We start from the raw sequence: 25552 nt of genomic DNA, 5'->3' as shown, positions 1-25552 counted from the left end.
GTGCACCTATTATGGGTTTTGAAACGTGCCTAATTTTATTTTAAAGCTCCCATACGATAGATTTACACGCATCCGAGGTCAAAAAACACTTTAACGTGCTCATAATTTAAACTGCAGCATCACCTTTTTTCCCCCCAGTGTCACAAACGACTCGTTCAATGATCCGTCCTAAAGGATTCGTCCTAAAGGATTCGTCCTAAAGGATTCGTCCTAAACGATTCGTTCTAAACGATTCGTTCTAAACTCCTCCTTTCAGAGAGCATACTCTGCTCTGATTGGTCAGACATCCCAGTCTGTTGTGATTGGTGTCCCGCTGTCAACGTGTGTCGAAAAGGAAACGCCCACTACCGTATCCGGTTTCAGCTCCATCTCTTCGCGAGCAGCCGATGAAAACCAGAGGCGGGGCTTTTTTGTTACCAAATTACGTAGGTTTATACAGGAAGTAAGATGAATCACTAACGACTCGTTCCAGATGTTCAGAATCGGTTCCTTCTTTTGGGAGTCAATAACCCCGTTTGTCGTGCGCTTTGATTTTCGAAACTGTGCGGACGTTTTTACGTTCACAAACTGCTCTATAACACGCGACGTGAAAGGTAATATTTGAAAAACCATAACAGGTGCGCTTTAAAGGTGACAATAACGACAGCGTCAGCGCAGAGGCCACGCAAGCTGAATCTGATTGTAGGTGTAGGCAGACTCACTTGTGTGGAATGGTGCTCAGGAGAGGCAGATAATCAGTCATGGAGATCGAGACGAAGCGCTTGGCGTCCTGAATGACGCGGAAAATGGCTTCTATGTCCGTGGTCCGGTCTTTGGGGCGGAAGATATTTGGAGAGCTCTGAAACAAAAACGACATTTATTCTTTGTCTTTATCATCTTTATCGTGCTATTGAATGGGATGCTATACAATGTAACGTACAGCCCTTTGGATCAACTATTGTTGTCTTTATAAAGAAAACTGGACTTGACTCCAATTAATGAACGACGCTTAGCAGTTTTTTTATCCGTTTATAGCTACACTGAACGTTATTGGAACATTCGCGAGACGAGATAGGTCGTGTTAGCACTCACGTCACGACATTCATTCCCTCAGGAGCCGAGAAACCGGGAAGCGTAAACGACTCTTTTCTCCTGGTCGGAAAACGTACCGACTGTTATAAAGTGCTGACGCTGGAGACTCCTTCCAAAAATGTTATATAAACGAAAAAAAACCCAAAACAATTGCTCAATAACAACACTGATTTTTAAAAATCTGTTTATTAGTAGCTTTAGTTTATATCCCGAGCCTGTTGTGCAGGTCCCCGTGAACGAGCCGTTACTATACAAACGTTAACGTATTACTGTGCGTTCGAGTCCTCCTGGGAAGTTCGTATTTACGAGTCGGGAAGACGTAATTACGAGGTCAGGTGCGTTCAGGTCTGTTTGGTCGAAGCGAGATGGAGGCGTACCTTCTCTTAATTAACGACAAAAAAAATACAGGAAAGTTATATTGTAATTGTACAGTGATGTGTCATAGTTTGTGCAGGAAATTAGCTTGTTTTATTGTAAATGAACCAAACCGCGTAAACCAAACACATATGAACTGAAATCAGCTTCTGAGACGAGGGAACATTCAATTTCAACAAATTTACCGTCAACTACAGACGTCGCATCCACTGATTCCTCCATGTTTCCTTACTGACCCACGGCCCCGGCCCCGAGCTCGAGGAAAATCCAGAGTTTCCCGCCTGTAAGTACGACATTGTGGTGGCGTTCGTGCGCGTTCGTCTCATGAACACGATCTTTCCGACATGTCCTGAACGCACCATGAGAATAGTAAGCCGTGATACGCAGCTGCACTACTGCCAGAGCTGCAGTTATAGAAAACTAATCAACACCTTCTGGGTCGATAATTTAACAGCGCTGTGGTTTAAAAAATATTCCCATTAACCCAGGACTGCTTTTACTTCTAATGGAGTTATAACCACCATCGATTCATTAATTAATAATAATATAAATAATGGGCATGTCCGCTGGTAATGCAGCGAATGTTAAAATCTTTCTAAACACTTTTACAAAAAAAAAAAAGAAAAAAGTCTTCCATGTGACATCCAGAAGCCTTTAACCTTCAAAGACAGGAATTAGTCACGCTTTCTGGGAAGAGATTGAGAATTTCTCAGAGTCCAAATATATCTCTCAGAAGAGTCCTCGCTCTCGGGCAGAGCGTCTGTGAACACGAGATTGATTACAGCCTGCGAGTTGTTCAGGACAGTGCATCATATCGCTCACAGCTTTTTCCTGGGAATTTGTAAGAAGCCATCAATCACGGATGATGGAGATTTATTTCCGACCGAGTCCACTGGCCTTCAGGTTTGACCGAGTGAGTGTGCAAGTGAGTGAGTGAATGAGTGTGTGAGTGAGTGAGTGTGCAAGTGTGTGAGTGAGTGTGCGAGTGAGTGTATGTGTGAGTGAGTGAGTGAGTGAGTGTATGTGTGAGTGAGTGAGTGAGTGAGTGTGTGAGTGAGTGAGTGAGTGAGTGAGTGTGTGAGTGAGTGAGTGAGTGAGTGAGTGTATGTGTGAGTGAGTGAGTGAGTGTGTGTGAGTGTGAGTGAGTGAGTGAGTGTGTGAGTGAGTGAGTGAGTGAGTGAGTGTGTGAGTGTATGTGTGAGTGAGTGAGTGAGTGTATGTGTGAGTGAGTGAGTGAGTGTGTGTGAGTGTGAGTGAGTGAGTGTGTGTGAGTGTGAGTGAGTGAGTGAGTGAGTGTATGTGTGAGTGAGTGAGTGAGTGTATGTGTGAGTGAGTGAGTGAGTGTGTGTGAGTGTGAGTGAGTGAGTGTGTGTGAGTGTGAGTGAGTGAGTGAGTGAGTGTATGTGTGAGTGAGTGAGTGAGTGAGTGAGTGTATGTGTGAGTGAGTGAGTGAGTGTGTGTGAGTGTGAGTGAGTGAGTGAGTGAGTGTGTGAGTGAGTGAGTGAGTGAGTGTGTGAGTGTATGTGTGAGTGAGTGAGTGTATGTGTGAGTGAGTGAGTGAGTGTATGTGTGAGTGAGTGAGTGAGTGTGTGTGAGTGTGAGTGAGTGTGTGTGAGTGTGAGTGAGTGAGTGAGTGAGTGTATGTGTGAGTGAGTGAGTGAGTGAGTGAGTGAGTGTATGTGTGAGTGAGTGAGTGTATGTGTGAGTGAGTGAGTGAGTGTGTGTGAGTGTGAGTGAGTGAGTGAGTGAGTGTGTGAGTAAGCATGCGAGTGAGTGAGTGAGTGTATGTGTGAGTGAGTGTGCGAGTGAGTGAGTGAGTGAATGTGTGAGTGAGTGAATGTATGTGTGAGTGAGTGAGTGTGCGAGTGAGTGAGTGAGTGCGCGAGTGTGAGTGTGTGAGTGAGTGAGTGAGTGCGCGAGTGTGTGAGTGCGCGAGTGCGCGAGTGAGTGTGCGAGTGAGTGATTGTGCGAGTGTGTGTGAGTGAGTGAGTGTATGAGTGCGCGTGAGAGAGTGCGCGTGAGTGTGAGAGTGTGTGAGTGTGAGAGTGTGTGAGTGTGTGAGTGTGTGAGTGTGTGAGTGAGTGAGTGAGTGAGTGCGCGAGTGAGCCAACGAAGTGTGGATCAGTGATAATGTTCTTCCGTTTATTCTATTTAAGTCTATTATCTTTTGAAATGAGAAAAATATAAACCGTTAAAAACACATAAAACATTCAGCATGCCTACAGCATCCTCCAGAATTATTGGCACCCCCTTAACACCTTCAGGGATCCCCCCCCCTTCGTTAACCTGCATAAACCATAAGTTTCACTGACTGCTTAACAGATTAAAGCTGCTGCAGTGGACGTGAAGAAAGAAAGGAATTACATAATGTTTTCTCAAAAATTCTTTTTCAGACCTACTTATCAGGGTAAGAAAGAGAAAGTGTAAGCAATCAATCACTTTTAAAAAAAAAAAAAAGAAAAAAAAGAAATCGGCTCTGAAAGGGTTTGAATGAGCAAAAAAGACGGTACATTACAATAGTTGGGGTCCACAGAAGCTACAGCTAATAGCTAATCAAGACGATAAACTGAGAACGCCTTCTACTTATGATATCCAGACCATTAAATCTTGGAAGGTTTATTTATTGATTGATTGATTTATTTTAGCACCTCAGATCCTGCTTATGACCCTGATCATAAGTAATTTTTTTTTTTGCCCCTGCTCACCGAGACGTAGGCTTTGGCCTCGGAGCCGTTGAGGTGAAAAGAGAAACCTTCCTCCTTGCTGTAGAGGGCGCTCAGCCGCTTGGACCATATCGTCGGGACGAACTCCTTGTACTCCAGCTGCCAGTAGAGATTGAAGATCCTGTGCAGGTCCACCGCCAAACATCTGCATTCATAAACGATGATGCCGAGCTCCTTCAGCTGCCACACAGTAAAGCGTTAAAAAAAAACAACAACAAAACAAACCATGAGAACTAATAAATCAAATGCCGGTTTATTTTTAATCGTACAGACTTGCTGTATTTTTCTCACCGTAGAAAAAGATCTCCAGTCCATTGCAGCGCTCCCAATGTACAGATGTTTCCTGTCCACCACCCAGAAGGAGGAATGGAGCTCGCCTTTGGTGAGGGCCGACATGTTCAGATAACGCACTTCCGCACCTACATCACGTAGCAAAACGTTCAGAGGAACTTTTTTACTGGACCATATACACGCTGACCCTTCGTTAAACCCCGCCCCCTGAACAGTGCACGACCAATCGTAGCTACGATTAAGCTCTCAGGAGGAACCACGTGACCGGTTGTCAAAAATCAATCAATCATTAGCGTTAAGATACGAAGCTAGCCAGCAAGAAAGCCTGGCTAACGGATCCAACTTGCATTTACGCATTCACACTAGTTTGTGTTTTCCCCTGTGGTTTCCCGTCAATCGCTTTTTAAAGCTTTAACACATTTGATTTGGTGTATAAAATATTGTTTACATCCTATTTATTGTATTTGACTGACTATGGTTAAGGGATAACGTACTGACACACTTCCTGGATGTTATCTGCGTTTGGGTGAATTGTAAATTCTATATATTTATCATTTTTATATCATATATATATATATAAATATATAAAACTCGAATATTCACTTTACTGCATAGTGTTGCCATTTGGCAACAATTCATTTCGATGCAATTTTTTGACAGGCAGTAAAACAAACCTACAATTGTTTCTATGTAACTGGAAAAACGGAGCTTTATCGTTGACATAACAATAAAAATGCCATGTCACATGACCAGGAAGTGCTTTGGAGTTTGCACGTCCTTTTCTGTGGTCGCACGGCATGGTGAAGGTCATCATCGGAGCGCTCTCAGAACTATACATTTTTTTTAACATCTAGGCAAAAACGGCTTAAACGGAAAAACTGCAACACTACCTGAGAAGTTAACGTTTATTTATTTATTTATTTATTTATTTATTTATTTTGGGGTCATTTAAACGAGTTGATATATATATTCGGAGTATTTTTATTCAATGCTAAGATGCGACTGTTGCCACACGGCAACAAAATGCGATAACGGAACTGTCGTACGTGCGATCATGAACTGAAACAGACCCGCACGGCAAAGATGACGCTTCTCGAACAGTATTTGTAAAAATGATTTCTCACATTCGAAGGAAGAATAATTGCCGTCGTTTCAGACATCACGCGACTGCACCTTATTTTCGCAATTTTACGTTTCGAGCCAGAGAACTGAACGTCCAAAACGTGTCCGGTTTTTGTATAGGTTTGGCGTGTACTTTGAGTGACGTACTTTTTACATCCTGTAAATCCTTTCTAGAGCATAATGGCTTCTACATGTTCACCAGGTGGCACAAAACTCTGCGGTTTCTAGTCGGGGGAAAAAAAAAAAAAAAAAATGCAGTGATTGAAATTGTAATCTCATACGTTTGATTTATTTCAGACCACCTGGTACTTTCCATCGTTGCACATCGTCGCCACACGGCAACAGTTTAACAACCGGCTTTTCATTACTTGAACCAATTCAAATAATTGAATGAGTGTAAACATTGTACAGTAATACGACATTTGGATTGAACTTAGACTCTAAAGTGTTTTCAGGAACCAACGCTAGGAACTGAGCGGCAGATCATAGGGACTTTTCGCAATGACGGCAGGCCAGAAGAAAAAACTGAAAAGCGAATTATGACTATATTTATACTAGATAATGGAAACTGTGCCTGCGATGAATTCAGAGCAGTTTTTATCAACCAGAGACTGAAAGAAAGCACAGGAAGTGAACGATTTTCTAAGCGCTTCGTTAATCTCAGCGAACGCGACACTGTGGCGTCAGTGCCGGCACGGTGACTTGGTTTTGGTGAAGTTGCCGACGTCTGAGCTGAGATGTTGGTTGTCCTGACCGTAATGAGAGAGCAGATCGAGCTCCGGAGACGACGTCGTCATCCCGCTGGCCACCTTCAGCTGAACACGCTGAGCTTTCAGACCCATCAGCCGACGGAGTAACAGTCGACCCTGCGGACGAGAGCGAGCGTGAGAAAGAGGACACGCAGAAAGCAGACGCCGCCGTTTCTCCTGCGCTTAAAAGGTTCCGTGTAGAACCGTACCGTTTGTTTTCGATATAAAGATCTAAAATGCGTAGCAGCTGTGCTTACACTTCATTACTGTTTATTATTATTTTTTTTTTATCATTTATCCTTATTTGAGTATTCTTGAAATGTAGTACTTTTTCTTAATTATGTTTGCAAAAAATTTAGATCTTCAAGAGTACTCATAATAAATCTCGACGGCCTTCTTCTCCTCTCATCCACCGAAGTGACTGTCCGCTATACATCAACCGAATGGGGTTGGGGGATGGTAAACCCACTGTACTCCATCATTTACAGCTTTCTATACAGTACAGAAGTCCAGGTCTTAGATGGAAGGAAAACGAGTCACCGGGGATCGAGAGGCATGTACAGTATTAAAAAAAAAAAAGGAATATCTACTATAAATACTAAAACCTACGCTTCATGATGTGGCCAAGGAGATTCGCTAGAGACTTTCTTTCCTCGGGCAGCGTCAGAAACGTAGAGGTTTCACGAGTTCATTTCAGAGACTTAATGCGCAGGGGTTCTGAATGAAAATCTCTCTCTCTTCAGAACGTCACTCTGAGACATGAAAGATTCGGTGACGCCAATTTGTTAGTTAGTGCTGCGTTCTCATCATCATCATCATCATCATCCCCGTGCGAACTTAGCAGCTAGCGTCACAGTGCTTAGCTCTGACAAAAGAACGAAATAAAACAAAACGAGCAAAGGCTTCTTTCCTCACCCGTGTAAATAAAGAGGAACGTCGATGCGTTCCGGACGTCCCAGAATGCAATGCAGCTACACGAGTCGAGACTAGTTAGCGATGTTTGCGATGACTAGCGACGTGCTAGTTAGCAGACGACGAGGTGAGAGAGAGCTCGAACTAAAGCGCCGCCGCGTGACTCTATTTAGGAAGAGTCGAAGTCGAAGGGTCATCCGACGCCAACACGATCAGCAAGTAGAATGGCTGAGAAGTGTGGGTAACATAGGAAAACTTTAAAACACACACACACACACACACACACACACACACACTCACACAACACCTCCCACCCAAGCCTGAGCGATTAGATCTGTACGAGCAGATCCGAGTGTAATTTCCTGCCTGCCAAACAGCTACCGGGAGATCCATTAGAGCTCCACGGGTCCGTTCTCTAATGAGCCCGGCGTTTCAGCTCACCAAACAAGCTGAGCGTCAGGAGACGTGATTTAGACTGTGATAACCGGCTCGGGCGGAGAACCCGAGTTCAGGACTTTGTCTGGGGGAAATATCCCATTATTACATGTCACATTGTGTAAGCGGGAGACTTTTCCAGAAAAAAAAAAAAAACCCAAAACATGAGAGAGAGAGCGAGAGAACGTTTGAGAGTTTATCAGCACCGGTCAAGTCTCTCATCTCGTTTCGAGGCAATTTACCGACGTATAGAGTTTCTTTTTTAATCCAATGATGAAGTCTGTAGCTGGCTGAGGAAGTAAGGTGTTAGAAATGGTTGTGTGGGATTTAGTATTGCGTTACACTGCACTGTTATAGGAGGTTAACTCTGTGTTAGTGTTTGTAGCGCTCACAAATACCGTACACTGCGATATACAGTGCAATCCTACTGAAACGTTTGGACCCATTAGACTGAAAATATTTTCTTTTTGTTCAAATTTTACGTACGTTTTAACGAAATCTCATCGTCGTTACCACGTAACGGTGCGTCTGTGAGAAAGAAATCGGTCTCTCACGGTTGAACGGGTGGAGCTGGATACGATTTGAATGATTACTTGGTTGTTTGTTTTTACTCATTCACCCCACCCCCATTTTCACCCATGTACAACAAAGCTCCGCCCCCCCCCCAAAACTCTTCAAGTAAAGTTAGCCGTCATGACATCACTTTCAAGAGCGCTCGGTCATTCAACTGCGCGAAAGCCGAGTTATAACTCGTGACTCGTTCTGTAAACATGCGAAATTGTCCTCGCAAGGAGTTCCGAGGACGTGAAAGAGTGTTGGGGGGGCGTGTCTATAAAATGACTGACAAGAAGCCAAGACGAATACAAATAAAAATCCAGGACCGGAAGGGAGGGGTTTTTTTTCTTTTTTTTTCTTCAGCTGTGTAAATACACCTGTTCTTGTACTTGTGAGAAGTTCTGTGAACTCATATGCCAATCGAGATTACAGGCCACGCCCCCACATTAGCATGCAATCGGTTCAAGTGAACGTTACTTCTTTTTTTTTTTTTTCTTTTTTCTCTAATCGGTATTTGCATGAAAGTTGAAGCTTTCTGATGAAGACGTGAGAGATCTGGACTGACTAAAAGACTAAAGCGCCGCTGCATCGCTCCGTTTACGTGGAGGATTTTAATGAAACACGTGCTGTTCTAATGGAACTTTTGATCGTTTGTGATGATAATACTTTCAAATGAAACAGAAACGAACCTGCTTGGCTTGGGGAAATCGAGAGTCCTGCTCTGTGGAGTTCAGATCCCACCACGGTGACACGATCTCCACCGATTTCTGAGCCAGGTCCAGAAGGCCGTGGAGTCCGGCGGTCAGGGACATCGTACCCTCGTGAGAAATGGAGAGGTCTTCTGGGATATTTTCCACAAGCACGACCCTGTACACAAGAGACACCACGAACAGCGTAAACATGACGCGCTGGGAATTGATCGCGACCGCGTATTTCCGGTGCACCCGTCTGAACGTCTGCATTTGAGATCAGATTTCATTCACGTAGCTCAGTGTCGGAAATCCATGTTTGTAGGACTGGATTCAAGCCATGTCCAATATCCGTAGCTAAGCTCAAGAACTTACAATACAACACGATGCGATGCAATACAGCTTGGAAACCGCAGGAAGTCGGTGCAGCGAGAACCTGGCTTAATTATCGGACAAAAAACTTAAAGAACCTTTGAAGAACCCGTCCTGTACGAGATCTTATGGTACAAACTCCAAATTATTGCTCATTAGTTTCTTCTTGATATTAGACGCTGTATTATAGTTTTTCTACGATCTGTAATAATGGTCACGTCGCATTTGAACGTCAATCAATATATTTAAGGTGCCGACTAACATCTGGTGACGGACTACAGATGAAAACGAGCATTTACAGTGCAACCGATCCTGTTCATTAAGGGATTAATCTTCAAATCCCCGCCAAACGAGAACGTATCCCAACAGAAAGCCGTTTAATAGAGGATCCGCCTCCATCTACCGCTTCAATTCCTCAGACACAAGCAAAGCGAATTCAGCCATCGATCTAAACCTCGTCTCCCGACCGATCCGGCAAACTGATGAAGCGGCACATCACCAGGGATATGAGGAACGGAAAAGAAACGCGTGTTTACAGACAGCTTGTTATTTGTACTCCGGCGTGTTATTGATTACTCGTGAGCCTCGTCTGTAATATGAAGTGTATTTTGACTGAGCGCTGCGGGAGAGAAAACACCGTTACGATCGAGCCGCAACACGCGGCTCCAGATTAATTCTCACTTTGGGATTTTTCCAAACGTATCGCTCTTGTACGTTTTCCGGTATTCCCACGATGCATTGCGCTGCTCGTCTTCCCCGATGGTTTGGACAAGTTCCTAATTAATCCACAATCCAATAAACCAAATCAATTCATAATGGATTGAGCCTTTTGGGTTATTTTCTCAGTCTTGGGTAGTTTTGTGTAACACAACCGCGGGGTTAGCGACCGGGGCAGACGAATCAATGCACCCCTCCCCCACCCCGACGCGTCGACCCAGCTCCTCGGATCAAATCGACTCGGCGTGGACTGTTTCAATTCGCCTCAGGTGGTCAATATCCTACATATGTGTTACGTACAATATGTGTTCATATCCTACACACTTTTTTGTTATTATTATTATTATTATTATTATTATTTCAACACATGTTGTGTGAAATTATCCAAAAAAAAAACAACAACCAATGAACACGTTCAGTCTCTAATTACGCCCTCAAACCGCAATTAATACAATTACACACGTATGAGAAAAGACCTCATCTTATCATCTGCTTGATTTCCACACACACACACACACACACACACACACACACACTCGATACGCTCGATCTCCCCGTTATCTCTCTCTGGATAAAAGTGGAAAACAGACATCCGATGAGTCTTTTTTTTTTTTTTAAATGTATGTATGTATTTATTTATTTATTTAAAAAGCCGAACGACGGAGACCGTTCAATATTACGTTACACACCGTGCCATTAAAAGGCTCTGAATCAATCTCAACCTCCATCCATGATATTCAAACCCGCACGATTAGATTCACCGCCCTGCCGGTAATCGCCTCACGTCGCAGCACGTAACCGAGCTGTTACGGAGAAAACGCCACGTGTCGCGCCGTTATAGGAAAATAATCAACGGCGCGGTGGCGTGACGACGCGGAGTCACGCTGACGTTCCTTTGTTTTGGACTTTATTTTCAGAAAAGTGCACGCCGGTAAGGCCTGTTTACGACGTTTTATTTATTAAAGATCGACACGTCGTACTTCTTATCCGTTTATGGTTACATTTAATGGCGTGGAAACACGTTTTTACGTGTAGTACTAACAGCTATAAACAGATGCTCCCTCACCAGCATTTTTTTTTTTTTTTTAAATAACTCTGCTTTGAGGATAATAAGACAAAAAAGACGCAGCACCTCTTTCTCGTGCTCTCTCTCTCTCTCTCTCTCTCTCTCTCTCTCTCTCTCATATACACACACACACACACACACACACACACACACATTAGCCTCTATATTGGAAAATAAGTCAATCTGGTCCGGTGTGTGTGTGTGTGTGTGTGTGTGTGTGTGTGTGTGTGTGCGTGCGTGGTAAACGATGGATATGAATATTTCCATGCCAACACTGAATCATTATATAAAAACAAAATCAACATTGATTAAATCTGAGCTTCTCAGCTTTCTATCGAACATGATCAGAGCTCCCTTTGACATTTCTGGTATAAAGCTCGTTAATGATGAACACGATTCCACCTCGCTCCAGCGAGAACGCGCCTTCCGCCTGGACCCGAGCCGAGTCAATTTGGAGCTCCAAATGACATTTTCTACACTTATTAGGAAGGAAATGGAGGCCAGGGTGCTCGGGGCGGGGGCTGGGAGAGGGGGAAATGGCTGAGTCTGGAAAATGTTCTCAGTAACAACCTGCATGAGCCGTGAGCCCTGGAGGAGACGGCGACGATGAGATGGAGGTCACGTTGAATTGCCACAAAAACGTCAAATGAGCTGCTTCGAATCTGTTTGTAAATGGCTATTTTTCAAGAAACGTTCGGAAAAATGTACACACACGCATCACGATATCTCAGAAGAGTGTATTGTGACGATTTATTACAATATCAACTCATTATTATTACTATGATTAATACAATTACAATAAAGAGAGAGAGAGACAGAGAGAAGTTCATTTCTGCGAGCACTGAGCCTCACGCGCTTCATATATATATATATTTTTTTTTCTTTTGATAAACCCGTGTTGTGTTTGAAGTCGTTTGATATCCTTGAGAGCAGAGTATTTCTGTCAATATTTTTTGAGCAAAAGATCAAAAGGTAAAACAATAAACACAATTTTTCACAGCTTTCTTTGCTCATATTTAGCAAGGGTGCCAATATTAGTGGGCGGCACTGTATGTATCTCGTTTCGTAAATGATAAGCAATTAAATATTCAGTAAGATTGTGTGTTAGGTTTTGTAACGGATGAAAATAAAAATACTTTCTTTATTTTGGATGTGATGGAGATAAAGTGCTTACTGGCAGATATCGCTGCAGTTATCGTCGTCAAAGATGTCTTCGTCTTCTCCCAACACGTCCACGGCCGAAAAGATCAGCGCCACCAGGACAGCGAAGCAGCACACGAGAGCAAAGATCACGATGCATTTCTGCTGAGACTGAAAGAAAAAGAAGAAGAAGAAAAAACACCCCACATTGATTCATCGATTGAGTTGTTTTAGTGCACTCTCTGGGCGAGGCCGCGTTCCTTCAGCTCCGATTCACACCAAAAAATGAGAAGTAAACGCATTAATCATGTAAACTGCAGCTCTGTTTCACACCGCAAATACATAAATAGCGTAATGTAAACGGAAATAACGTAACAAGACAAATGACCTAGGGTAAATGTAAATAATGTAACGTAACACATAAATAATGAAAACTTTAGCTCTGGTTCACGCCGCAAATACATAAATAACCTAATGTAAACGGAAATAGCGTAACATAAATGTAAATAACGTGACGTAAACGCAAATAACGTAACGTAAATGTAAATAACGTAACGTAAATAACGAAATGTAAACGTAAATAGCGTAACATAAATGTAAATAACGTAAACGCAAATAACGTAACATAAATGTAAATAATGTAACGTAAATGTAAATAACGTAACGTAAATGTAAATAACGTAACGTAAACGTAACAAATAATGAAACGTAAATGTAAATGTAAATAATGTAAATGTAAATAATGTAACGTAAATAACGTAACATAAATGTAAATAACGTAACGTAAACGTAAATAACGTAACGTAACAAATAATGTAACATAAAAGTAAATAACGTAACGTAAGCGTAAATAACGTAACGTAAATGTAACGTGACAAATAATGTAACATAAACGTAAATAACGTAACGTAAATGTAAATAACGTAACAAACGTAACGTAACAATGTAACGTAAACAACGTAACATAAATGTAAATAACGTGACGTAAATGTAAATAACGTAAACGTAAGGTAACAAATAATGTAACCTAAACGTAAATAACGTAATGTAAATGTAAATAACGTAACGTAACAAATAATGTAACGTAAACGTAAATAACGTAACGTAAACGTAAATAACGTAACATAAATGTAAATAACGGGAAGTAAACGTAAATAACATAACGTAAATGTAAATAACGTAAACGTAAGGTAACAAATAATGTAACCTAAATGTAAATAGCGTAACATAAATAACGAAATGTAAACGTAAATAGCGTAACATAAATGTAAATAACGTAAACGCAAATAACGTAACATAAATGTAAATAATGTAACGTAAATGTAAATAACGTAACGTAAATGTAAATAACGTAACGTAAACGTAACAAATAATGTAACGTAAATGTAAATGTAAATAATGTAAATGTAAATAATGTAACGTAAATAACGTAACATAAATGTAAATAACGTAACGTAAACGTAAATAACGTAACGTAACAAATAATGTAACATAAAAGTAAATAACGTAACGTAAGCGTAAATAACGTAACGTAAATGTAACGTGACAAATAATGTAACATAAACGTAAATAACGTAACGTAAATGTAAATAACGTAACAAACGTAACGTAACAATGTAACGTAAACAACGTAACATAAATGTAAATAACGTGACGTAAATGTAAATAACGTAAACGTAAGGTAACAAATAATGTAACCTAAACGTAAATAACGTAATGTAAATGTAAATAACGTAACGTAACAAATAATGTAACGTAAACGTAAATAACGTAACGTAAATGTAAATAACGTAACATAAACATAACGTAACAATGTAACGTAAACGTAAATAACGTAACATAAATGTAAATAACGGGACGTAAACGTAAATAACATAACGTAAATGTAAATAACGTAAACGTAAGGTAACAAATAATGTAACCTAAATGTAAATAGCGTAACGTAAATGTAAATAACGTAACATAAATAACGTAACATAAATAACGTAACGTAAACGTAACAAATAATGTAACGTAAACGCAAATAACGTAACATGTAAATGGCGTACAAACCCGAAAATAACGTAATGTAAATAATGTCAACTTTAGCTTTTTTTCACACGGAAAATACACGAAGAACGTAAGTGTAAGTAATGTAACAACACATAAATAACACAACGTAACATAAATAATATAAACTTGACCTCTGTTTTACGCGGAAAATACATCGATAACGTAAAGTAGTTAGTTAGTTTCCGGTTCTCACTTACTTTACAGCAGCTGTAAACGGTCGTTCCCTCGCGTGTCTCTCTTTTGTCTCTCTCTTTACGTTAATAAGACACACACACACACACACACACACACAAAAAAAAACAGAAACCACAAAGCGTAAACTCCTCTGTGCACGAAGCGACGGCTTTACCTCCAACTGTTACAAAACGCTGACACTGGAGACTCCTTCCACAGACGTTAAATAAACTCCTTACAGAACACTCCACCGTATATTTACGTATTGAAATATATTTACGAGAAGCTCTAGTGGCTGTGTGCAAGTTACAGAATGTGGAGAGAACAGCTTATTGTTTACTCTGAACAATCGTGCCCAGGAGATAGAGCCGCTCTACGCTGAGCTGCTGCCAGCGCTGGCTGATTACAGCACGGAGCCAGAATCGATACCGCCAAACTTCCAGACACGGCCTAATCCTGTCAGCCTGCAGAGCCCAAAGTGTAGCAGAGGCCATCGCAGTGATGAGTAATTATTGCACAGGAACAGCAGACTCACCTCTGCGCACACACACACACACACACACACACACACACACACACACACACGTCTGCATCGAATCGATTTGATAAACACAGCTGGAACTGCCACTTAAAGCAAAGTCAAGAATAAAATACACATCATAATCCCCTTCTGCTAATATATTCAATCAGCCAAGACATCTCGTGTCTGAGCTTAGAAAATCGACACCTGGAACTTTTCCACGTGTAAAAATGATGAACATGCGTATCGGACTTTCCGTTCCCAGACGCAGAGGCTGAACAAAGAATCGCTTCAGACGATAAAACAGTCTCAGTTTAGTTTAATTAGCATATTATTGTACTTTCTCCATCCATCCATCCATCTATCTATCTTCTACTGCTTAAATTTTCAGGGTCACGGGGAACCTGGAGCCTATCCCAGGGAGCATGGGGCACAAGGCGGGGTACACCCTGGACAGGGTGCCAATCCATCGCAGTGCACAATCACACACACGTTCATACACTACGGACACTTTAGACACGCCAATCAGCCTACCATGCGTGTCTTTGGACTGGGGGAGGAAACCGGAGTACCCGGAGGAAACCCCCCAGCACGGGGAGAACATGCGAACTCCGCACACACACACAGGCCCACGGTGGGAATCGAACCCCCGACCCTGGAGGCGCGAGATGAACCACTAAGCCACCGTGCGCCCTATTGTACTTTCCGATCAGTTATAAAGCCAATCGTTGGTCTTTTAAGGAGAGAATAAATGCGACGCAGCCAAACATCAGTCACTGCATAATACATCAAGAGCCGACAGAGCCGACTTTACGAGTTAACTGCTGCTGAAAATGACGTAAATTGAACGCTGGTAATGTTCTTTAACTCGACTTTAATTCTGTAATTTCCTGGCATCAGGCAAGGCACATAATTAGGAATTAAAGATCGTTCTACAGAGAGGAGACATTACTCCAGAAGGAGCGCCGGGGCCTGGGGAGGCTGTTCAACCACACATCATATTACAGTAAAGCGACTAGAAAGGAAACAGATGCCGTGTGCTGTGTTGTTGTGCTCCAGATGGCTTATAAACCTGCACCTGAGCTCTAGCTTCAAGTGAGAATACAAATTTCCCCCGATTAACCTCCCACCGCAGGACCTTCACGTTTATGTGAGCTCATCCGTCACAGGTGTGAAGACCTGAGCTCATTTTACAAGACCCCGCTATACGGTACCTTCGACCTCGGCGCTTCACGACTTCTCCCTGCGGATTTATGTATAATCTAGGATCACCTCCAAAGGTCTGGCTCCCAGGAGGTTCAGTCTTTCTAAAAATAAACGTCAGGATGCAGAAGGTGCTGGAGTGAACGTTGCTCACTGTAGCACACAGATGTTCGTGGGATACGTGACTCACTTTACGCCTGCTTCATCGCCACGCTGCCGGTGAATCACATGCTAAAATGACATAATCAACACGGCACCTGGGGGGGAGGAACGAAAGCTTTCCCGTCTTAAACGAATTATCTAAAAGGAGCTCGGTGTTAGCGGGAAAACGCGGAGATTAGTGTAGGTGTTTCAATGCTTCGGAGAAACAAAAGTAAAGGTCCCCGGTGTCTGTAATTACTGTGGATTTCAGCGTATTACACAACAGCTGTCTCGTGTGGAGGAGAAAAGCAATCGTACAGTAACGAGGGAGACGCCAAGACGCCGTGCTCAGAAATGAAACAAAGCCAAAATTTAATACCACCACCACCACCACCACCACCACACTGAGCACAAGATTCTCTGAACTGATTGATTTTCTCATTAGGATACCAAAGCATACCCTAAGGAAACATCACTGTGTCACATTTGAAAGTTATAAGTACGCATGCATGTGCAAATTTTAACCAATAACTGCTGTAGAAAAAGAAAGGACCTAGCAACACCTCTACATCTTTAGCCTCGTTTAAAAAAAACAAAAAAACAGCAGGATTTACGAAAGTACATGAATATGCAACATAAAAACACACACGTCCACCTGCAATCCACAACAACTAGGCAGCTAGTCACGCAAGTGCTAGCAAAGCTAGCATGATCTTGTTGCTGATATTTCACTTTTTACTTAGCAGCAGCCAAACTTGTAAAAAAAAAAATAAAATAAAAAACCTTAAAAAATAACCAGAAATTTGTGCAGCTCTAAAATTAGCTAAGTTAGCTAACCCGCTAGTTTCTGCAGCTAACTAAGATGCTAGTTTCTGCAGCTAACTAAGACGCTAGTTTCTGCAGCTAACTAACCCGCTAGTTTCTGCAGCTAACTAAGATGCTAGTTTCTGCAGCTAACTAAGACGCTAGTTTCTGCAGCTAACTAACCCGCTAGTTTCTGCAGCTAACTAAGATGCTAGTTTCTGCAGCTAACCTGCTAGTTTCTGCAGCTAACTAAGATGCTAGTTTCTGCAGCCAACTAACCTGCTAGTTTCTGCAGCTAACTAACCTGCTAGTTTCTGCAGCTAACTAAGATGCTAGTTTCTGCAGCTAACTAAGATGCTAGTTTCTGCAGCCAACTAACCTGCTAGTTTCTGCAGCTAACTAAGATGCTAGTTTCTGCAGCTAACTAACCCGCTAGTTTCTGCAGCTAACTAAGATGCTAGTTTCTGCAGCTAACTAACCCGCTAGTTTCTGCAGCTAACTAAGATGCTAGTTTCTGCAGCTAACTAAGACGCTAGTTTCTGCAGCTAACTAACCCGCTAGTTTCTGCAGCTAAGGCTGTCCTTTTAACCAGCTGTCATTGTAATCTATAAAAGAGAGAGAGACTGGTGATGACTAACGTTTCTCGTATACGTTCCAGAATGTTATACATAACTGGAAATGGATAAGAAGTATAACATCATTCCTTAATTAACGAAAAACTTCAAATGAATTGGCAAATTACAGTGCTGTAGGAGGATTAAAACGCTTCCGGACGTGATGTTATAGAGAAATAACCAACTTCAGAATGGTGACAGTAACTCTGCTTCGTCAGACCATTCCGTTGGTGATTAGTTTCCTATAAGAGTACAAAAATGGCGTTTCTTAAAGTGTTTTATTCCTTATTTATAGCATGTTCACTTTAGTGATCGTGCGACTCTACTGAGATCTGCAGCATTTTCTCCTCGAGACGAGAGAAGACAGATGAAACCCCCGCCGTATCTCCACTCAGACTAAACGCGGTATTAAAATATCACTGTGTTATAGCTGCATCGCCGTGTTTTTGCTAAATCTGCATCCTGGGAGATATTTCCAGGCTGAGAGCTTTTCCTTTAGGGTGGTACGGTATAAACGATGCCGTCTGTGTGTGGGGATTGGTTTTCCACAGGCTGGTGGGAATAGGAGCCATATGGATTATATTATATATGTACATATTTTACTTGCTCATGCATAGAACATTGGTCTGGAAACCAGAAATGAAAATATATATAAGACATTTTTATGGATTTTCCCCAGGACACGAAGAGATTGTAGTGGAGTTTATCAATACGCCTGATCCATAATTCATGAACTGTTATAAAAGAATCACTATATTAACTTTATAGCACTTATACAAACAGCACTTTGTTTTCTACTTTGGAAGAGCGAACATCCCAAGGGCGATTCCACACCCAGGACTGAATCTGGGCTTGTCTGGAGGCGGAGCTTCGCTTTCACAGTGAAAGTAGAGGAAGCTTAGTGGTTGAGGTATTGGGTTACTGGGTTATGGAAGGTCGTGGGTTTAAACCTCAGAAACACCAAGCTGCCCGTTTGAGCAAAACCCTTAACCCTTAGCTGCTCAGGTGAACCGTATACTCGATAGACGGTCACTTTCGGTAAACGTGTCAGGCGAATGAGATAAATATAAACCTAAAAGAATTCCTTCCAGGTTGTGGATCGATTGCGCAATTCCATACCTACACTTGTTTTGTTTTTTGTTTTTTTTTAAATTATTGTCCTCTAACGGTACTTTCTGGACCCATGGCAATGTTCTCAGTGCAAGGCACCATAAGGTCTGGTTTTTAATATCTCAGTAACCATAACAACCCATCACCAATGTTGAAACAGGAAGCATCCTGACAAGTACCTCCTGATACCTACTAATACCTGATGTGGCCACACCATTGTTCCACCGTTTTTCACCAGGACCAGGGATTGGCTGTCTGGATCGCTCCCAAGCTCAAGACAGAATCCTAGTCACACATGCACGGCATGTAGGTTAGACAAGAGCTGGAAGTGAGTAGTACGATGTCAGTAAAGGACATGATAAACATTGGCAAGACTTCTCAATGCGAGTGTGTTTGTGACTTGTTTATATAGTCCTCCAGTGAGACTCGTTAATGAGGCACAGCTGATAAGGTAGTAATGGCCGCAATGGTGTAGATAAAGATACCAACAAAATAAGACACGCGTTAGTCCATTAATACACAGAATACGAGTAGGTTTGGTTTTTTGTTTGGTTTTTTTTTTGGTTAAGTGCTTGATAAATGTCGATGTTTAATGAAGAAACGAATCTTCCTTCTGGATTTGATGTGTTTTTCTGGCTCTTTATTAATGACTTGAAAGGTACTAGGAGCTGTAGGGACGTAGAAATCCAGTGTCTCTGAGCAACGGAGTGATTGACAGTCTTTGTTGTCACTTTAAAAAAAAAAAAAAAAAAACCACACACACACAAGAGAAGAATTGCTTCATGCATTAATCTTAGAGGAAGAGGAAGACTTTGTACTGTTGTTCGATACGGGCCTCTGGTGATTGATATTCATGAAAATGGATTTAATGATTCATTATTATTTAAGCAAATAGCTGTGAACTCATTGAAGGAGCGCTGCCATTATCTAGTGTAACTATAATTCAAATTCAACACACAGTAAAAACATGTTGGTGAGCCTTTGTTTGGGGGGTTTTTCTGAAGTGGAACCGCACCCGGAAGCAGAGAGGGAAATTCGTGTTCGGTCAGTACAGCTCAGTTTCTCTTAGCCGTCGTTGCTCAAAATCCTTATGAACTCTAACAGACATGGGCATCCGCCCCCGCCCCCCCCGCCCATAATGTAACCCCTGATTAAAAATGCTCCCACAAATCTACCCTGATTTCCAGACGCCATTAAAACCTGCTTTTAAAAGGCAGGTGACTCCATTTTTTTGTGTGCTATAACCTCCCTGATCGCGTCCATTAGCGCCCGCTCTCATCCGGTTTCTATCAGCGTGGGCTGAAGAACAGGAGCACAGCTGTGCTGACGCGAGCGTAGCTGGATGTGACGTTCGAAATATAACGTACAGTCGTTCATTCAGTTTCGGTGAGCGCTTTAACCTGGATCAGGATTGCAGTGGATCTGGAATCCATCCCAGGAACACTGGGTGTGAGCAGGACACACACACACACATACTCAATCACTACTTACTGGCATGTTTTTGGGAGGTGAGAGGAAACCAGTAGGAAACTCAGGAACCTGTGCAGAAATTCCACACGGACAGTAACCGCGCTCCAGGACGCTGGAGCTGTATGATGGACATTTTCCAAAGCGCTTATCCTACACAGGGTCACGGGGAGCCTGGAACCTAACCCGGGGGACTCGGGGCACGAGGTGGGGGACACCCTGGACGGGATGCCAACCCATCACACACACTATGGACAATTTGGGAATGCCAATCGGACACGCCTACAACGCACGTCTTTTAGACTGGGGAGGAAACCCTGAAGTACACGGAGCTCCACGCAGACAGGGAGGAGGTGGGATTCGATCCCCTAACCCTTGAGGTGCAATGCAAACGGGCGAACCACTAAGCCACCTGATAAATGGTTTTATTATTGTGATATCTCTGTAACATCATCCCCGATTTAACCTCCGCTCAGCTCCGGCTCACCGTCATCGGAAACATTATTCATTTCCAAACCCCAACCCCCTCCACTCGCCGAAGCTAAATAGTGTCCCGAGTGTCCGCAGGAGCCATTTATCATTCGTCCATCATCCAGGGCGTCGTGCTTTTTCAGCCGGAGAGGGCTAGCAGGGTGGGGGTGGGGGGGTTGAAGATTAATAACCAAACAACATGTTACATGTGAAATCCAATCACCCCTGCTGGTGAGGTCAGAGATGACTCTCATGTGCTAAAGTGCTGATGAGAGACGCTGAACGCTTGAGTTATTGCAGCAAAGGAACTCCTTAGAACATGTTCCGAGAAGAAATTCGAGCTGGGATGAAGGATGAAGGACGCTCGATGGAAGATTACGGGATTTTAAATTACTCCTCTGATTTAACTTTCTTCCACAAAACCACAACAAAACCCCTGACCTGCTGCTGTTCCTAGAGCCGCTTTTCTGATGCCTGGTGATTACTTAGTGAGTATTTACACAAACGTCGGGTGACATACGGACATTTTTGGCGCTATAAGTGACAGTATTATCCAAAGTAAGTGAAAAACAAGAACTCCGTGTCATGTTTTTATAGGAAATTAATCAACAACGGAACGGCGCGATGAAGTGGACAGGAAGTGACTGTTACTACACCAACGTTTTCCAATAACATTTTCCAATTTTATTTTCTGTCGTACTAGTTCAGTGGTCAGCGCTGATCGGGGCGTCGGCCATTTCGAGGGATGTCTCGGTCACGAAATCCTTCCAGTTCACTGGAACGTTCTCTCCCTAAAAAAATCCCACAATGCACCGCAAAATCCAGGGAGCATCGATGCTCGTTATGTTCCCTTACTGGAGATGACGTCGTGCTTTCCGAAGCCTCTCCGCTTAAAAAAAAAATCTAATAAGATGGCGGAAAAACTCCGAGACAACTTCGTCTACAGATGTAAGCGGCTTGTTATCGTCATTGTTCTTCTCACATGATTACTTCCGTCGGCGATTTTTAACTGTATTTGACGCGAACAAACTTATACGACATATAATACTTTAAATATTTTCATTTTTGGTGAGGTTTTACAACGCGAGGACGTAGTCATGTGACCGAAAGTTTGCGTTATCAATTCAGTGTGCCAGTGTGTAGTGAACCAGGGACCTCACCAGCGCCCGAACTCGTATATACACTCACCACCTACTGAGCTACCGAGCCGCTTGAGACGCGCCCTAATGCGAACGAGCCGCTCCTGTAGAGCGAGACACGCCCCCAGGGGCGAGGCGTATATATTCTAGAGACAATTTAATGACAACCATTACACTAAATCACAGACCTGAAACAAACAGCACTTCTGATTTTCAAGGCTTTGTTGCAGTTGTAACCGGGTCCTGCAGAAGAGGGAAGAGCCTGCGTCAGTCCCAGAAGTGTGTTATTGATTACAGGCTGGCCCCGTAGTGATCGATAAGACATTTAGACTTCCATTAGAGTGACAGAAGAGCCAGGGTGACCGATAACCCGCTCCGTCCGCTGGGAGCAAACCCTCGTATCCTTTCCCAGACCCAGAACCTCAGATCCTGAGGGAATGCTTCGAGTGGTTTCAAGAGTATTCGTCGTGTTGAACTATTTTAATTCTCTTTCTTTGATTTGTTCAACGCAAACAGCTGGAAGTCTGTACATTTTGATAATAAACCCGATTTGCAACGGGGGGTCGAATCATTTTGATCCCAACTGTAGCTGTACTCACGTTCGACGCACGTGAACCGAACAGTGCTTGGTGTAGATGTGTGGTTATGCATAGATCAAATCTAGAGGGGCGTGTCACTGTGTGTAATCAATCACGTGACCATGACCGTCAGGCTGCGCGAATCTACAGTCTGCGCGAGAAAGAAATCAGCCCCAGGCTCGCTTCGTGTTCAGTCCCGCACAAATCTCCAGATTATTCTGCATTTTACAATCTGACACCAGACATGAAACCTTATAGTGATGTTGATGGAACGCAGCTGAAACCATATTTGGTAGAAATTCATCCGCGGTGGATTTATGGTTCGACGTCAAGTGGCACAGGATCTTCCGAGCACGGATGACGGCACGTGTTACGGGTCAGCGCGTCGGACAGGCTCGGGTAAATCCGACGGTCTGAAGCTGGCGTGATCGTGATCGTGATGAATATGGACCGTGATGGATTTGACACGGATGCATGATTAATGAAGCACGGACGTGCTCGGAGGACTAATAACGCGCGTGTTCAGAGCCCATTAACGTATTTATTAACGAGAGTCTGTCGTCGCTCCCTTTGATTTCGTGATCACGCTGTCTGTTTAAGGCTGGATCTGATGCGCTGGTGATAAACGAGACGACGGCTCCGTCGGCAGAACGACATCGGCAGGAGATCAGCTCTGCCACTCAGCAACGCTGACGAGCAGCCGTCCCAGCATGCACCTGGGGCCGGGCGGCGAGCAACCGTAGTGTGACGGGAAGAGCTGATGCTGCTGAAAGCTGACTCGACGTTCACGGCTTCGGGAGGCACGGAACCGTCAGAGCTGAAGCGTCGTGTCACTACAGTTCAGCTCACTCGGTCTCGGTGCTCAGACTTGCTCCGTCAAGCCATCGTTTCAGACCGCGATTCACAAACTACATCCAGATGATCGCTTCTACATTTAAAGTCGTCCTGAACGCAGCAAAACTCGGTTGGACGGCTTCCTCACACAGATCACAAAGTTTTTTTTTTCCCCATTTAAAGCTTTCCTAATAAGTTAAAAGGTTTATCTGTAGGCAGAGCTAAGTGTAAATAAAATCAATTTCTAAAAGACACAATGACTTCATCTGAAAGTTACAGAGCGTACAGATGAGCAGGTGAGAAAGCTGGATACAGGAAAAGGACTAAAGCGCCGCTGCATTGCTTTTCTTTATGTACGGATGAAGTGAGGGATAAATCCCACCGAACCTCACTCACTCTCTCTCTATATATATAGGAATAAGGAATATATATATATATTCCTTATTCCTATATAAATATTCCTTATTCCTATATATATATATATATATATATATATATATATATATATATATATATATATATATATATATTCCTTATTCCTATATATATATATATATATAGGAATAAGGAATATATATATATATATATATATAGGAATAAGGAATATATATATATATATATATATATATATATATATATATATATATATATATATATATATATATTCCTTATTCCTATATATATATATCTTTTTGTTAGGAGACGTTTACGCAACATTTATAAAGCTGTAAGTTCAGACGAGTTGACGCTTTTTCTCGCGATTTCTTGGTAACATGACGATCAGCGTTTTTTTTCCCCGTCTCGTTAACTTCAAGAGAGAGAAAGAAAGCGACGCTGGTGTAGGAACGTCACAGTAACATCGCGTGTAACTATGAACGGATAAAAAGCGTGAGGCGTCATTCATAACGTTATTCCTTACACAATACACCACCGCGAACATATCAGCTCTGCAGTCATTTACACACTGCGGTTTCATTTTGTCCTTTCCGATACGCGACCGTGTCAGAAACCTCATCGTTAACTCGAAACGAGACGCCGAGTGCACCGTCCACGCGACGCTAAAGCTGGTCTTCCTCTTTAGCAACTTTAGGCTTATAGCTGAGAAATAGTAGCACAATCCTGCAAACTGAGTCTCTGTACAGGTCCTGCTGAGGGATTCATTATGCTTCCCATACGTCCATGTTCATAAATAAACCAGCAGAGAGAGAGAGAGAGAGAGAGAGAGAGAGAGAGAGAGAGAGAGAGACATTGATGGAATTCCTGTTCCTCTACTCATGACACTGTGCAGTCAGGACATCGGCGATCTGTCCATTTTTCCCATCATGCTCGTGTGCCCTGGCTGTCAGCGTTAACGCGTCTGTGCCGTGAATGGACAGGAATGCTGGACTTTGCACTTTTTCCTTTCGCTAAGTGGGACATCCATCCTGACGACATCCTGCGTGTAGCAGAAGCAGCCACGTGGGAACGGAAACTTAAGAGACTCCTTAAATAACAGAGTTCAGGCTACACGACTATGTTGACTAACAACACTGTATGACTGAAACGTCACATGTCCAGCACATGGCGTCTTAAATCACTGTCCAATCCGAGTGCAAATCATGCTAATCAAAATTAGTGACATGATTAACTATATTCCTTGCTCAAAGGTCATGTGGTATCATGTGGTATCAGCCGTTCTATTCAAGTACCAGAGTAAAACGAATCAAAAAATATTTTTCAATTATCAGGAAAAAAAAAAAAGCTTTGCTAATTCTAGCTAATTAGTATTAGCTTGCTAGTAAATAAGTTAACTAGCATGACAGGGTGTACGGGAAGCGTGCGAGAGAAGATAAGAAGAAATTAGTAGCTAGTCATAGTTAAATAAAATGTTAAATAAATAAGATATTAAAGAGATTACAAATAAAAAAATACTGATAAATTAAAATACTGAAATAAATTTTCACTGCAAGTTTATCTTCTCACTTAAAACTTTTTATACACGTGGACATGGAATTTAAGCGTTATTTAATACATTTAAAATGGGTTTTTATCAAATAAAATAAAATAAAAACTTTTGCAAAGGCTAAATTTGCAGTTTATTAATTTTTTAATAAATTAATTTATATTCATTTTCATACCTGGCGAAGTAAATATCTGTAAAGGATACATTTAAAATATATTTTTAAATAAATATAAATTAAATAAAATGAAAAAAATATATTAAGACATTTTTCCCACATTGCAAAAAG

At 42.3% G+C, this 25552-nt stretch overlaps 1 protein-coding gene across 1 annotated transcript in view; it reads right to left on the bottom strand.

The window, feature by feature from the left end:
* The window catches only part of LOC128604174 (inactive phospholipase D5-like), a 31178-nt gene that overhangs the window by 4059 nt on the left and 1567 nt on the right, over window positions 1-25552 (bottom strand). The window contains exons 2-7 of the mRNA XM_053619063.1: window positions 12252-12388; window positions 8923-9100; window positions 6337-6448; window positions 4461-4588; window positions 4152-4349; window positions 702-838 (exon numbers count right to left, since the gene is read on the bottom strand). Coding sequence (XP_053475038.1) covers window positions 702-838; window positions 4152-4349; window positions 4461-4588; window positions 6337-6448; window positions 8923-9100; window positions 12252-12388 — 890 coding nt within the window. The remainder of the gene's footprint in view (window positions 1-701; window positions 839-4151; window positions 4350-4460; window positions 4589-6336; window positions 6449-8922; window positions 9101-12251; window positions 12389-25552) is intronic.

The sequence above is a fragment of the Ictalurus furcatus genome, chromosome 29 (assembly GCF_023375685.1).
Source record: "Ictalurus furcatus strain D&B chromosome 29, Billie_1.0, whole genome shotgun sequence".
Taxonomy (NCBI): Eukaryota; Metazoa; Chordata; class Actinopteri; order Siluriformes; family Ictaluridae; genus Ictalurus; species Ictalurus furcatus.
This window is presented reverse-complemented; position numbering and strand designations above follow the sequence as displayed.